Below are 15,514 nucleotides of genomic sequence, written 5' to 3'. Positions count from 1 at the left end.
GCCGGGGTGCGTGGATTGAAAATGGCCAGGAAAGTGCTTTGAGATCCTCTGACTGAGGGAGAGGAAAATCATGAGCACTGAAGCGATGTAACAGAGCTGGGGTTTAGCAATCTGCATGCCAAGGGGACGTACCGGCAGCAGGCAGCTCAGCTCTGCCCCTTCCCGCATTTCAGCCTCTCGCAAGGCTGACAGGGCCCACAGGGCGGGAGCAGCCCTACGGTGCATAATACGAATTCCTGGACTGGATTTATCAGATCATCGAGGTAATGGGAGCAAATGGACAAAGGCCTGGGTGGACCTCCAAGGAGAGGCTAGGGCAGAGCAGGGTGTTGGCTCATCAGCTCTGTCATCCTGGCTACCACCAACCTACCCCTTTGGTCACCGGCGCTGCCCAATGGGTACATTCCTTCCTGATCCCCGGGACAATCTTTATAGGGGGATGGGAACGAAGGTGGGTTTAAAATACCCCTGCCATTCTAGATCTAGTGCAGCTCCTGGGAGAAAGTCACCAGCTCTGTCCTCTGCAGCAAGAGGGAAAGGTAGGTGAGACAGCTGGGATCTTGCAGCACAAACACCCACCAGTGCATCCATACACCACAGCCTGTGCACACCGATGCTCCTCCAACCAGCTTGGGGTCTTTAGATCTCAACCTGCCTCCGTCCCCCAGAAAGAGCAAAGGCACGGGAAGGAGAGGAAGAAGGAACAGAAGCTACAGGGGACATTAGATTTAAGAGGAGACTCTGAACTTAACAAAAAGTCTGAAACCCCCACTAAGTTTCCATACATCTGTTGTAACTGACAGCAGGACCTTGTGAAAGTTATTCTCTCACTCACCAGCGCATTGTTGGAAGTGTCTTTACTGTATGGGAGCAGAGGGAGCACAAGTCAGTTTCTTTTTTCCATGGTCTGTTTCTAGTCAATATCACGCCTGTGCAGGGACACCCTGAAGTGTTTGACTGTAAGACAGGGCAGGGGGAGGTGTTTTGTTTTTAAAAGAAAATTGCCATGAAAACAGCTCATTTCTCTGATTTGAATGAAAATATTTCTATTGATCTCATACGCTTAGAGGCCCAAAGGAGCAGGGGTTGGGCCGGAGGCAGGGGTGGGTCCCCGAGGCGCAGGGGGCGGAGCCGGAGGCGGGGGGGGGTCCCCGAGGCGCAGGGGGCGGGGCCGAGAGGCGGGGGGGGTCCCCGAGGCGCAGGGGGCGGGGCCGAGAGGCGGGGGGGCGGGGCCGGAGGCGGGGGGGGGGGCCCCGGGGCGCAGGGTGCGGGCCGAGAGGCGGGGGGGGTCCCCGAGGCGCAGGGGGGCGGGGCCGAGAGGCGGGGGGGGTCCCCGAGGAGCAGGGCGCGGGCCGAGAGGGGGGGGGTGTCCTCGAAGAGCAGGGGGCGGGGCTGAGAGGCGGGGGGGTCCCCGAGGCGCAGGGGTCGGGGCCGGAAGCGGGGGGGTCCCCGAGGCGCAGGGACACTAACGGCCCCGCGACGGAGGGAGGAGGGTGCCGCGGGATGCCCGGATGTAGGGCCAGTCCGCCCTCCCCGCGCAGGCGCCGAGCCGCCCGGTCCCCTCCGTCCCCCGGCCCCGGTGCTGCGATGCCGCCTCCCCCCGCCGGGACACCGGCCCGCACCGCGCAGGTCTCCCGCTGCCTCAGCTTCAGCGCCTGCCACCGGCTGCACAGGTGAGGGGCCTGCGACCGGGGGCCCGGCCCCCACCCCCACCGCGCTGGGTCGGGGGGATCCCAGGGTGCCCCAATCGCGCTGGGTCAGGGGGACCCCAGGGTGCCCCCATCGCACTTGCTCGGGGGGATCCCAGGGTGCCCCCATCGCGCTGGGTCAGGGGGGGATCCCAGGGTGCCCCCCCATCGCGCTGGGTCGGGGGGGATCCCAGGGTGCCCCCATCGCGCTGGGTCAGAGGGGACCCCAGGGTGCCCCCATCGCGCTGGGTCGGGGGGGGATCCCAGGGTGCCCCCATCGCGCTTGCTCGGGGGATCCCATCGTGCTGGCTCGAGGGGGGATCCCAGGGTGCCCCCCCATCGTGCTGGGTCGGGGAGACCCCAGGGTGCCCCCCCATCGTGCTGGGTCGGGGGGGATCCCAGGGTGCCCCCCCATCGCACTGGGTCAGAGGGGATCCCAGGGTGCCCCATCGCACTTGGTTGGGGTGGTTCAGTCATTGCCAAGCTCCCCATGGACTCAGGTCAATTCCCAGGTTAGAAATCCCCAGTGTGTTGGGAAGGGAGGGGTTATTCATCCTGGGGGAGCTGTCCCTGGTTCTTACCTGGGGCTTCTTAGTTCCTATCCCATTTGGACAGGAGAGCCATTTGCTCTCCGGCCTGGCAACGTGTCCAGCGATGTACTGGATCCAGAATCCAGAAGGTCCCCGTGTCTGAGCTCACACTGTACAAGAGGGAGACAGAGAAAATGAACCTCAGGCTGCAGCTCACTATGCCTCGCTCTCCCAGCTGCTGGGAAGGTGGGGTCGCTCCCTTTTCAACAGCCCATGTGTTTGGGGCTGTTTCTTATTATTTTTATTACAGTAGCACCTAGAGGCCTCAAAGACTGTGGCCCTGTTGTGCTAGGCACGGGACATACAGCTAATAAAACAGTCCAGTCCCTGCCCCAAAGAGCTTGGTCATTATTATTGTCAGAGGTGACAAAGGATAGGGGAAGGGAAGGAAAATACTGTAATCCATCTGTTTCCCTCACTCCCTCTCATCATCCTGCACATTTCTTCTGTCCCCTTTTGGGGGCTTTCTCCTGCCTCTCCTTCCCTCTTGCTGTCTTGAGTGCAGCTCTCTCACCTGATTTTTTGGTTCTCTTCTTCCCCTGTACCACTTGCCTGGATAATGTTTTGTGTGTGCATGTGCTCACCACACCACCCCTCCACCAGGAAAAATGAAGTTGATGCAAGTCGGTTCAGATTCAGTACCATTCAATACCTTGGGAATGGCAGCAGTGAAGTTGGTCAGAGAACAGAAAATTCTCCTGCTGATGCAGGCTCTGGGAGTGGAGAGTGGGGGAGAGAAAAAGGAGTGACTCCCCTTTCTTTCCCCAGCCTGCCCTACTAAACAGGAGCATTTTTAAATAACAGCAGAGTGAAACTGGGACAAGACTCTGGTTAGTTTCAAGACTATGCTGCAGGCAAACCTGATTCTGACCAGAATCTTGTCTATTTCACCCTGAGTAGCATGAGGTTTTTCATAGCTGGTGGATGAGAACAACAGCACCAAAGGCAGTTTTCAAGCTCTGTACATGAGACCAAAAATCTAATTTCTTTGTTCAGTGGACAGCTATGGACTTTGTTCGATTTTACTTTACACACTTAAGGTCAAATCACTTATTTCCCCAGCAATTATCTAAGATGCTTCATCTGCTTTTCCTGAAGCAAAGGGGACTGATGGTAAGTGGTGTCTTCTGTTTTCACATAAAATGTGAATCACATATTTCAGATGTGTCCTTCTGCCTGGCCTACACTGATCACCACCTATTCATCCCTAGACTTCACATTCTTTGGGAGAGTTGTTGGTACAATGTGAAAGTCAGAAGGGATGAGAGTAAACTTAGCAATGGTCCCACTGATCTCTTAAATATCTCCGTGATCCTGGATACTACAGCCTGCAATGTTTGTGTTCAGAAACTAGGTGGTTCTGCCAGGCATCCGGGCCCTTTTGTGAACGTCTGGAACTCCTGTGGTGTTTCAAACTCTGATTGATACACTTTTCACAGTAGGAGTGAATACTTGGCAACAGTACACAGTCCTGTACTGAAAAGGCAGGATGCTAAAATGAAACGATCAGCAGCATCCAAACAAATAGACCCCAAATCTCGTAACTGGGCTCCTTCAACTCTCCAGTGTCATTTCTTTAGCCAGTAATGCTTTACAGTCAGTAGAGAAACATAATACCTGGATGAATATTCATTATAATAGAGTAAAAAAAATGTAATCGTACTTCCCCAGTCTAATCCATCTGTTTAAAAAGGAGAAAGTGACTAGAGTACATTATGTTGGATCACTAGTACATGCAGTAATGTATTAACTTTTAAAAAACAAATTACATAAAATGTTTAAGGATTCGCCACCCGCTTTTCAGGGCATGTTATAGACAAGGCTAGACTGTGGGTAATGTCTTGGTCCAATGAACAATGAGAGCACAAACTGAAAGGTGAGTGGAGAGCAAATCTTTCATACACAGGGCCTGGACTAACTCAGGCAGTGGGTGCAGAATCTGAGTAGACAGTCAGTGAATGAGATGTTTCTTTGCTGTGCCTACTAAGGAGACCGGGGGGAGCTAAAAACCAGTCCCCGTTGAAATGAAAACCTAAATGTTTGTAATTGGCCCTCAACTGCAATTTTTAATTTTTTTTACAGTAAGTCACTGAGTGATGAAGAAAACCTGAAACTCTTTGGGAAATGCAACAATCCAAACGGACATGGACACAACTATAAAGGTGAGGGGCTGACTGGCCTGAGTGCATCCAGACCCGGAGAGAATTAGTTCACATGGTTGTATGAGAGAGACATTTGGATGTGATCGACCCTTAGCCATGTTACTGTGAACACTTATGTAACTGAGAGCAGAATCTGGAGCATTTGTTTTTTTGATAACCGAGGCTGCAAAGAGAAATAAGAGTGATCATCAACAGGAGACAGTGCAAACCGCAAATCTGCCTTTTAGGCCATTAAAGAAAGAGTAAATCTCATTTTAAAATGCTACTAAATAAACCAAATCTGCTTATACTCCAGATGAGTAAATCTTAATGGTGGTTCCCACTTGGCAAACAAATGTTATCCAAAAAGGACAAACCTTCAAGAGATTGTCCACATGGATTCCATTCTTAGTGTGCATGGGCCCCATGCATGCAAGACTGGATCCTTTTGGTCAGTTGTATCTGTCAGGGCCATGCCTGCCCCTAGGTGCCCGGACATCTCCAATCTGAGGGCATAAAGGACAGAGCGGCCCAGTTATTCCTCAATTTCTTCTGAGTGCCCTTGAGAGTGAGGCAGTACCCCGCCGTGTCTGCTTACTCTGTGTACTGTGTGATTTTCCTTAGCCTTGCATATAATAATTAGATAGTCAAGTTAGTGTGATTAGTGTAATGTTTTCTTTTATATGCCCAATGGGTAAATATATAATGTTTCAGTTAGCTTAGACCCCCACCGCCCAACTACCCCACAGAGAACTGGCATTACAGCAGACCAGCATTAATGCCATTAATGATGGGCAATCCTGGTGTCTGCTCTCTCTGGAGCAACGTTCTGTCTGTCATTCTTTCTCTGGGTGCACTCAGAGAGCAAGGTAGGTGCATCTGAAGCTGTTCCTTGTAAGAGAAGGTCACCAAATGACTAGGCAGCAGGTTTAAAACAAATAAAAGGAAGTATTTCTTCACACAACACACAGTCAACCTGTGGAACTCCTTGCCAGAGGATGTTGTGAAGGCCAAGACCATAACAGGGTTCAAAAAGAACTAGATACATTCATGGAGGATAGGTCCATCAATGGCTATTAGCCAGGATGGGCAGGGATGGTGTCCCTAGCCTCTGTTTGCCAGAAGCTGGGAATGAGGGCCAGGGGATGGATCACTTGATGATTACCTATTATGTTCGTTGCCTCTGGGGCACCTGGCACTGGCCACTGTCGGAAGACAGGATACTGGACTAGATGGACCTTTGGTCTGACCTGGTAGGGCCATTCTTATGTTCTTAAGAGATCGATGCAATCCTCCATGGACACCGAGAGGAGAGCTGCAATTAGGGCTCAGCCATCATGTCAGTCTCTCTCTGTTAGACCTATGATCCCACTCCGAGCCCCCAGCCCGCATCCACTCAGAGGCCCCACTCGTCCATCACTTCATCTGCATTGACATCTGATGGGCAGAAAAGAGCAGTGCTCCAGAGACGAGCCTAGGCACAGTTTGCAAATTGACCTGACACCTAGCAAATTGAGATCAAAGGGTCATCGGCCACATGACTCGTCATTCGTCCAAGGGCCAAAAGCCTAACAAGGCCCCTTCATGTGCCCTGGCACTGACTTCCGAGTCAGTTCATGCAGTGCCCTCTAAATCAACAACTACGCTGCCCTCAGTACTGATCCTTCAGCACCAACACCGTACCTGGTACCTGGAGCCTCAGCATCGAGTGCCTCTGTGATCATATGCCCTGATACAAATTACCTTCTTGGTATAGATTAACTTTAGGGTACCCACTCCTTGGCACTAACTGTCCTGGCACCTAAATCATACATGGTGCTGAGTGACTTATCGGTGGGCCCAGTACCAGAGTGACCTCTCCTGGAAAGATTATGGGCGGTGACATCCAAGCCACCAGCTTCAGGTCACTGGTATCCTGGGTTAGAGAGGTGTCCCTGGTACTGAACTGTTCTATATAGAGATGGGGCACACTGGACAGAGTGGCCCCGCCCTTGGAGAAGGTATGCTCCTTTTCAAACCCCCAGGTTTTAGTAATACCAACCAGATCAAATGAATGCCCATTAATGAGCACTTCCATTTCCTCATTTGTTACCCAGGTTTCTAGCTTTGGGGTATAGGCAAGTAAAGAATTTCTTCTTTTCAGGTCCTTTGGTTTCTTCTCAACATCTCAGGTTTGTGCTAAATGAGTACTCATTTCTTCCCTCTTTTCACCCTCCTCCTTTGTTATTAGTTTAATGCCCTGATGCTAAATGGAGGAACTTTTCTATTTGTCTCCCTCAATGTCTGCAGTCTCTACAATACTGGATTTGCTAGCCCTGAAACAATCTGCACTTTCCATCAGCTCCATAAGGGTCCATCTTGAAGCAATATCTGCTCCTCACCCTCCTGTCCAGGGCTGTATTGAATTTCCTACGCTGGAGTGGCAAAATTCCTGAAGGGCCCTGTCTCAGCTCAGAGCAACTGTACCTGTGTTCCCCCTCTGGGGTCCACCAAGGGCACCCACTGCAGACTCCCAGCTCCGCAGCCATCAGCTCTCTCAGATAGGGACTCATATCTCTCTTCCTCTTGTCTGGGTTTTTTCCCAAGGCTGCACAGTTCCCTGCCAGCAAGCCAGACTGCCTTAACAGGCCGGTTTGTACTTTCCTTCCACTCCAGGGGTTATGAAGAACTGTAATTGCCAGCAGTGACAAGTCACCACAGCTCCTTGTAAGCAAGCACATTTAATCTTAAAGCAAAAGCATTACAGCGAAAACAGATTAAAAACAACAAAAGAACCTGCATACATGCTAAAAAGCTAACCAGAGATCACCCTGGCTCCCACAAGGGCTCTGGTAGGAATCAGTCCTTCAAACCCCACAGTGAGGTTTTTCAGTGGTTACAAGTTCCTACGAGCCTTAGTTCAGAACAAGCTCAGATCCCTCAGTAGCTCTGTCTTTCCTTTATACAGCCTGGGCCTTTGACCTTGAGACTCTGGGAAGAGATAATCAGCAGACAATGGTCCTCACTTCAGGGTGTAGCTTCAAAAGACTGGGGATTTGCATAACCAGAGGTGGGAAATTTGCATTCAGATTCCCAGGAAAACCATTTAACCCTGTCCCAAAAGTCTGTTCTTGTCAGGCACAGTGTTCAATATAGTCCTTTGAAGTTCATACATTTCCATGGGTTCACATCAGATCCCCCCAGGAAAGTTATGTACAAGCCCAGCCCACAATCATACAGAACATTTGCATTTAATACAATGGACTCCAAAGATACTTAACCTTAATTCACAGTTTTTCAAAGATACTGCAGGAAATTGCCATATCTATCACAGGCCGTATGCATGTTTTCTCCCCAAGAGCTCTCCCCCTCTTGGGACATCACTGTAGAGTATTAGCAGAGTTGATGGGTCCTCTGGTAGTGTTCTCTGTTCCCTATATCACCTCTGCCTTTCAGATTGCCATGGCAGCAGCTTGAAGGGTTGGGGAGATTCAGGCCCTCCTTATATAGTTATTCATAAGGACAATGTCACTCTTAAGTTTCTGCCCAAGGTTGCCTCAGCGTAACACCCAGTCCATTCATCTGCCTGTTTTCTTCCCCAAGCCTCACTCAACCCTGGAGGAAGTTAGACTTCACACACCTGATACAGTAGGGGCACTGTCTTTGTACTTAGAACAGTATCACTCAAGAACATGCCTGACTATCTGAGAATCTAGCTTGCCCCTTAAATCTGGCCACAGAGAGATTATCTAAGTGGATCTCCAACTGTATAAGGACATGCTATGGGATAGTCAGGTTCGATGCACCTAGTCACATTAGAGCTCATTCCACTAGAACTCAGGCAGCCTCTGCTGCTTGTTTGACGAGCATCCCTGTGTCTGACATTTGTTGAGCAGCTACAATCCTCACATTTACAAGATTCCATTGCTTAGTAGAGGCTTCCAGATCAGATGCCCATTTTGGTAGGACTCCACTGTGGGACGGTTGAGCCTGTCCCACCCTTTATACCTGGGATGATTTAGTTGGTAATTGGTCCTGCTTTGAGCAGGGGGTTGGACTAGATGACCACCTGAGGTCCCTTCCAACCCTGAGATTCTATGATTCTATACCCTCCGGTGCGGGGTGCAGGCGTAGTCCCAGTGGACACTGCTGACCTAAAGAATTCAATCTCGTGTCCATCTTGGAGAACCGCCATTACTGTAGGGTCAGTTACCGTTCTTTATACAATGGATATTGTTTTAAACAGTAACACCTCTGATGCCATTGACCCACCTCCTGGGGCTGATTCATGCTGTGTGGGCTCTCTGATCTGCCGCTAATGTGAGTTGTTCTCATGTACCTTGGATCACACTTATGACTTGGTGTTTTTCTCCCTCTAGTTGTAGTGACTGTGCGTGGAGAGGTAAGTGCAATCATTATTTCCTTCCTTTTTCCTTCTTGGACGTATCAGAGTGTGGTTTCCATCTGCAAATTCTGCAGATCTTTTAAAAAACCCAACCCTCTAGGTGTTTGCCTTTGTAGAATTACTAAAAATCCTGCATTGCTTGAAAACCCTCTGTTCCATCAATTATAAAGAGGAAGATTTTCTGTAATCACTTGTGTGTGAGAGATGGGTCCAGTGAAGGCAGCTCTCCTTCTCACCCTGCCTCTCCCAAGGACATGCTGGAGGCCACATTTCAGCCCCAGTCTTGCAATGAGCTTCATGTGGCTTCAGGGGTTCACCCACACAGCTCATTGCAGGATCTCAGCCTTAGCTTCCGCTCTCAGATCCGTCCTGAGCGAAAGCAGGGCTGAACTCTCTCCCCTGCAAAATGATGGGAGGCCACAGTCCTGCTCTTAGCTCTCAACCAACTTGTTCCAGAGAGATCTGGGCACAGAACAATTGCTCTTAATTCTGTGGTTGCTGATTGTGGGAGTTAACATGAGAACGGCCATACTGGGTCAGACGAATGATCCATCTCACCCCGTGTCTTGTCCTCTGACAGTGGCCAGTGCCACATGCTTCAGAGGGAATGAAAGGAACAGGGAAATTTCGAGTAGTCCTTCCCCAGTCATCCAGTCTCCGCTTCTGGTAGCCAGAGGTTCCTGCTCGACAGTCCCAGACTGGGGAACCATGGCCATCAGCCTACAGAACAGCAGTTAATTCAGGAGAAAGCCAGGTTACCTGTGCATTGTGGTTAGGCCCCACTGGTGCTCATGGTTTGTGCCTGACCCTTACTAGCTCAGGTTGGTAAAACAACCGATTAAATCCTTGTTCCTGCCTAGTGGGCTGCTTCTCTGTGTGGCTGATGGGCTCTGCCCAAGCTCTGCTTAGTAACTGTGTGCTGGGGAGCTTTCTTCCTGGTGTCGACATTATGAACTTCACTGATCTCTTGAGAGTTGTTGATACTCCATATATAGCCAGTAGGGCGTGTTCTTCATGGTGTTACTTAAGTAGGGCCGAGGCTTAGACAGTGTCTGGTGGCAGAGAGAGAGATTTTCTTATGGGTCAGGATTCCCAGGTGGTCTGGGTTTGTGCCATCTAAAGCTTTTGGTGCGATTGGTAACACAACTGGGTAGTGAGGGTTAGTAGATGTGCTTCTAATCTCCTTTCGCTCTTTGCCCTGTAGATTGAGCCTACATCAGGAATGGTTATAAACCTGACGGACCTGAAAGAATATATGCAGGTAATAACACTGTGCTCCTGGAGCTCTCACATGGAAATTAGCGATAGCGTAATGGGCTAGTGAGGGCGTGGGGAAATGGGGAGTAGATATTGTTAGGAGTGGAGAATTAGGGAGTGGTTTATGAGCTAAAAATGCATCAGCGCAGTGCCCTGTTGCAGTGTAAAGTCCCCTGCTGGCCTGTGATGTGCAAGGTCTTTGACTTCCTCTCACCAGCTGCACAATGTGTTGCTGTCTCCCTCCAATAGTGCTGCCCTGGTACCTTCCTACCAACTCTGGGTACCTAGGACCTCTCCGGAAAAGGCCAGAATGGGCCCCAGTGACGTTTCAGTTCCCAGTGTGTATGTCTGGAATTGCTCGACAGACACACGAGGGCCCTTCCTAAGTCCAAGCAGAATAGTTAGAACCTGCCATTCATTGTGCCCCCTTGACGTGCCCTATTGATGTAGCTACCAGTGTCAGAGAATCATAGGACTGGAAGGGAGCTCGAGAGGTCATCGAGTCCAGTCCCCTGCACTCATGGCAGGACTAAGTATTATCTAGACCATCCCTGACAGGTGTTTGTCCGCCCTGCTCTTAAAAATCCCCAATGATGGAGATTCCACAACCTCCCTAGACAATTTATTCCAGTGCTTAACCAGCCTGATAGTTAGGAAGTTTTCCTAATGTCCAACCTAAACCTCCCTGGTTGGAATTTAAGCCCATTGCTTCTTGTCCTAGCCTCAGCGGTTAAGAAGAACAATTTTTCTCCCTCCTCCTTGTAACAACCTTTTATGTACTTGAAAACTGTTATCATGTCCCCTCTCAGTCTTCTCTTTTCCAGACTAAACACACCTGATTTTTTCCAATCTTCCCTCATAGCTCATGTTTTCTAGACTTTTTATCATTTTTGTGCTCTCCTCTGGGCTTTCTCCAATTTGTCCACATCTTTCCTGAAATGTGGCGCCCAGAATTGGACAGAATACTCTAGATGAGGCCTAATCAGCACAGAGTACAGCGGGAGAATTACTTCTCCTATCTTGCTTACAACACTCCTGCTAATAAATCCCTGTAAGAGGTTCGCACCGGGGCTCTACCCTCCTGGGCAGGAGGGGAGCCACACCGGCTCACTACACATCCTCAGTTCAACAGTTCAAGGAGGCTCAGGCCCTCTGGTGCAGGGGCGGAGCAGCAAACAGTATATAGGGAGCTCAGGCCCTTTGGTGCAGGGGCGGAGCAGCAAACAGTATATAGGGAGCTCAGGCCCTCTGGTGCAGGGGCGGAGCAGCAAACAGTATATAGGGAGCTCAGGCCCTTTGGTGCAGGGGCGGAGTAGCAAACAGTGTATAGGCCCAGGTCCTTACACCTGAGCGTTGGGTGAGGGGGAAAACTGCCACCCGTGAGTGGGGTGGCAGGGGGGACGCAGGCCCACCCACTCCACTGCATCTCAGCCCGGGACCCTAGCAGCAGCTATCACCGCTGCAGGTCAGTGGGGTCCTGACCGCAACACACTGACATAGGCTCGTATGTGTCTGTAGCCTGACTGGGGTTGGCTACCCTTGGGCTACTTCCACTTTCCCCCTCAGGGCCTACCTTGTCCGTGGCACCGGTTCCAGGCCTGTCAACGAGCATGGGCTCCTCTCGACCCGGGCTTGGTGGCAGGTCCGGCAGCTCCTCGGGGAAGTCCGGCCAGGCGTGCTCGGGCGGCTCCTCCGGGTAACAGCAGGGACGGGGAGGCTCTGACGGCTCCTCCTCATAGCAGGCACGGGGGAGTTCCAACGGCTCCTCCCAGTAACAGGTGCGGGGGGGCTCTGGCGGCTCCTCCTTGTAGCGGGCGCAGGGAAGCTCCAGCCGGTCTGGGTAACTGCCTCGAGTCCTGGAGGGTTCCCAGTCACGAGCTCCCACCGGCACGTCTGCTCCCTGCGGCGGCTGGGCCCTGACTGAGCTCTGGCGGCCAGCTTTTATACTTCCTGTCCCGCCCCTTGACTTCCGGGGGGCGGGAACAGGCAGCAGTGGCTCCGCCCACTTGGGTGTCTGCAGGGGCTCTCCCTCTGCTGGGCACGAGGGGAGCCACACCGACTCACTACAATCCCAGAATGCTTTTTTTGCAACAGTGTTACACTCTTGACTCATATTTAGCTTGTGGTACACTATGACCCCCAGATCCCTTTCCACAGTACTCCTTCCTAGGCAATCATTTCCTATTTTGTATATGTGCAACTGATTGTTCCTTCCTAAGTGTAATATTTTGCATTTGTGCTTCTTGAATTTCATCCTATTTACTTCAGACCATTTCTCCAGTTTGTCCAGATCATTTGGAATTTTAATCCTATCGTCCAAAGCACTTGCAACCCGTCCCAGCTTGGTATTGTCCACAAACTTTATCAGTGTACTCTCTATGCCATTATCTAAATCATTGATGAAGATATTGAATAGAACTGGACCCCAGAACTGATCCCTGCGGGACCCCACTTGTTATGCCCTTTCAGTATGACTGTGAACCACTGATAACTACTCTCTGGGAACAGTTTTTCAGCCAGTTATGCATCCATCTTATAGTAACTCCATCTAGATTGCATTTCCCTAATTTGTTTATGAGGAGGTCATGCGAGACAGTATCAAAAGCTTTACTGAAGTCAAAATATACCATGTCTGCTGCTTCCCCCCATCCACGAGGCTTCTTACCCTGTCAAAGAAAGCTGTCAGGTTGGTCTGACATGATTTGTTCTTGACAAATCCATTATGACTGTTCCCTATCAGCTCATTAGCTTCTAGACATTTGCAAATTGATTGCTTAATTATTTGCTCCATTATCTTTCCTAGTACAGAAGTTAAGCTGACTGGTCTGTAATTCCCCGGCTTGTTCTTATCACCCTTTTTATAGATTGGCACTGTATTTGCCCTTTTCCAGTCTTCTGGAATCTCTCCCATCTTCCATGACTTTTCAGAGATAATTGCTAGTGGCTCAGATATCTCCTCAGTCAACTCCTTGAGTATTCTAGGATGCATTTCTTGGTGAAAACCAAAACAAGTCATTAAGCACCTCTGCCATTTCCACATATTTTGTTATTGTTTTGATCCTACATGTTTTGTTGTTCATGTCCTTCTTCTCTGCCCTCAGGAAGCCATCCTGGAGCCACTTGACCACAAGAACCTGGATAAAGACGTGGCTTACTTTGCTGATGTTGTCAGGTGGGTAGAACTAGAATTGGTACCAGGGTCCAGCCTGTGTTGTTTTATGGATCATAATGGGTGCCAAGTATCTTGTCTGGCACCAGTTCAAATGTCATTCATTCTCCAGGTGTCATTTAATTTAAGTTGATCGATTACCTCCCCATCCTCTCTCTCTATCATCCATCATTATATGTGTGTGTTGTCGCATGTACGAGAGGTCAGTGTGCCTTGACTGCTTCATGTCTAACGTCAGCCCTGTTTCCCCTGCAGTACGACTGAGAATGTGGCAGTGTACATCTGGGAAAACCTCCAGAAGCGCCTGCCTGCAGGGACTCTTTATAAAGTCAAAGTGTATGAAACGGACCAGAACATCGTTGTGTACAAGGGGGAAAAGACAACTCTTGAGAAATGAAATTCAACTCAGCTGATCACAGTCTTCTGAGGAATTAATCGAAGCAGTATATCAATGGAGTATACCATGGTGTATCAATGACATGTAGACAGTGATTTTGTAGAGTGGGTTTTTTTTTTTAATAGAAGGTCATTTTTAGGTAATTAAAGACAATTATTGTGGCAAGCTAATGAGGTTTTCTATTTAATTTGGAGTTCTCAGAATTTACTGATCTCTTGTTTGCTTTTAATCAAACAGTCCAGTTCTGCAAACCAAAACCACCAAGGTGATGTGAAATCCGTGGAGTCTTCTGCCTGTGTTGAGTAAGGACTGCAGCTCTCTCTCAAGAGGAAATGTACAAGTTAAATATGTACCCATCCCGCTGGGATTTGATTGTGGGTTTTTAATGGCCATGGGTATTTTTTGATGAAGAAGTGGAGACTGAGAAATGACTTCTCCTCCTTTTTGTGCTGCAGGCCTGCTCCTCCCTGTGGCTGGGGTCTCTGTTTTCTCTGTAAGATAAGGGACTGGCGGTGGCGAGCGTAACTGTTTTTTGCTTTGTTTTTCCTATGCCGTAGGCTGGTTCTCAGTAACACTTTGATCTAAGACGACTAGAGGTTTCATGAAAACTGGCTGCTATAAACCACAAGGTCAGAGAGTGCTTTTGTTTGTATAACTGTGCTGCTGATAAAGCTTTGCTAGCGAATGCCAGCCTGCAGTCCTGCTGCACGCGATGCTATTGTGAAGCGAGGAGGCAGAGCTGGAGGGGAAAGGAAAACGCTGTTACCCATTTTGACCTGAGTAGTTAGCCAAAATTCAGGGTATAGCGAGTTGTTTCTGCTAGATGGAGAAATTGATGGTAGAGTCGGGTATTTCTTTGGTGCAATGCTGTTTATTTACAGTGAAGGTACATACAATGCAGTTTCCCTGAACACGGCAGGAATCAAACAGCAGGCAGTTTCTTTGCTCACAATTCCAAGTCTCTTTCCAGCCAGCACTTAGCCTAAAAGTTCTCTCTCTCTTTGTCTCAGGGTCATGCTACCAGTACTTCTGTGGCTGTCTCTTTGGCTTTTGGTGCCTCTTTCCCAGTTTCTCTGCTTTTTTTTTGCTGCTTTTCTCACACGTACAGACACACTAATCAGTGCCCTAGTCCCCTGCATTTACTAGATCAGTCTCCATGGAAAGCCTGTGGGCCAAATGGCTCAGCTTCAACTCAAGCTTTGCCATGTGCCCGTGTTTTAGGCGGTGGCTCTGGTCCATATAGGCATTCTGGTCCAAGCTGTGTCACAGACCATGGGCCCAATTCATTGTTGCCCTCATCTAGGGACAAAGGGATGACAGGGGAGGCACAAGCTCCCACCTCACCCCAGGGTTATCCCTGATACAATGGACTTCTATGCTCCGCAATAGGCGCCAAAGCAAGGCATGTGCTAAGATGCAGCAGACAGACGGCAGGCACGTGTCGGGGTGGACCTGCACCCCAGCAGTTTTGCACCCTTACAAAGCCTCATGGGGCCTGTTTCAGCAGAGGCACAAGGTAGGGCTACCCTGGGCTGCACTAGCCTGCAGCAATCCCTGAAATGTGGAGGTGCAAACTACCTCCCTTCTGTCCCTGCATCAGCACAGAGATGTATCAGGCCCCATGTGTATAGAGAGGGCTCCTCCCTTTCCCTGTTGCCGGAACTCAACGCAAATGCTCCAGTTACACAACACCAAGCGATGAACAACTCAGTCAGTGGTGATATAGAGAGCAGTGGGAGTAAGACCAGTGCTAAGATGCTTGACTAATGAGTTTGGAAATCAAGGCCTGCTGCCTTTTCTCTGGCATTTATACCGTACTAAGCACACCGGTACCTGAGGGCCAGCTATCTGTAACAGTCTGCTGGTGAATTCTGCAGCAGAGTCGGGT

The 15,514-nt window shown here is 49.9% G+C and overlaps 1 protein-coding gene across 1 annotated transcript; it reads left to right on the top strand.

The window, feature by feature from the left end:
• Nucleotides 1-1,439: 1,439 nt before the first annotated feature.
• Nucleotides 1,440-13,796, top strand: PTS (6-pyruvoyltetrahydropterin synthase). Its single transcript, XM_044997016.1, has 6 exons — nt 1,440-1,673; nt 4,361-4,440; nt 8,778-8,800; nt 10,008-10,064; nt 13,162-13,232; nt 13,485-13,796. The coding sequence occupies exons 1-6, from the start codon at nt 1,504-1,506 to the stop codon at nt 13,624-13,626; spliced, it is 543 nt and encodes a 180-aa protein (XP_044852951.1). The 5' UTR covers nt 1,440-1,503; the 3' UTR covers nt 13,627-13,796.
• Nucleotides 13,797-15,514: the final 1,718 nt, after the last annotated feature.

This window comes from Mauremys mutica, chromosome 22, assembly GCF_020497125.1.
Source record: "Mauremys mutica isolate MM-2020 ecotype Southern chromosome 22, ASM2049712v1, whole genome shotgun sequence".
Taxonomy (NCBI): Eukaryota; Metazoa; Chordata; order Testudines; family Geoemydidae; genus Mauremys; species Mauremys mutica.
This window is presented reverse-complemented; position numbering and strand designations above follow the sequence as displayed.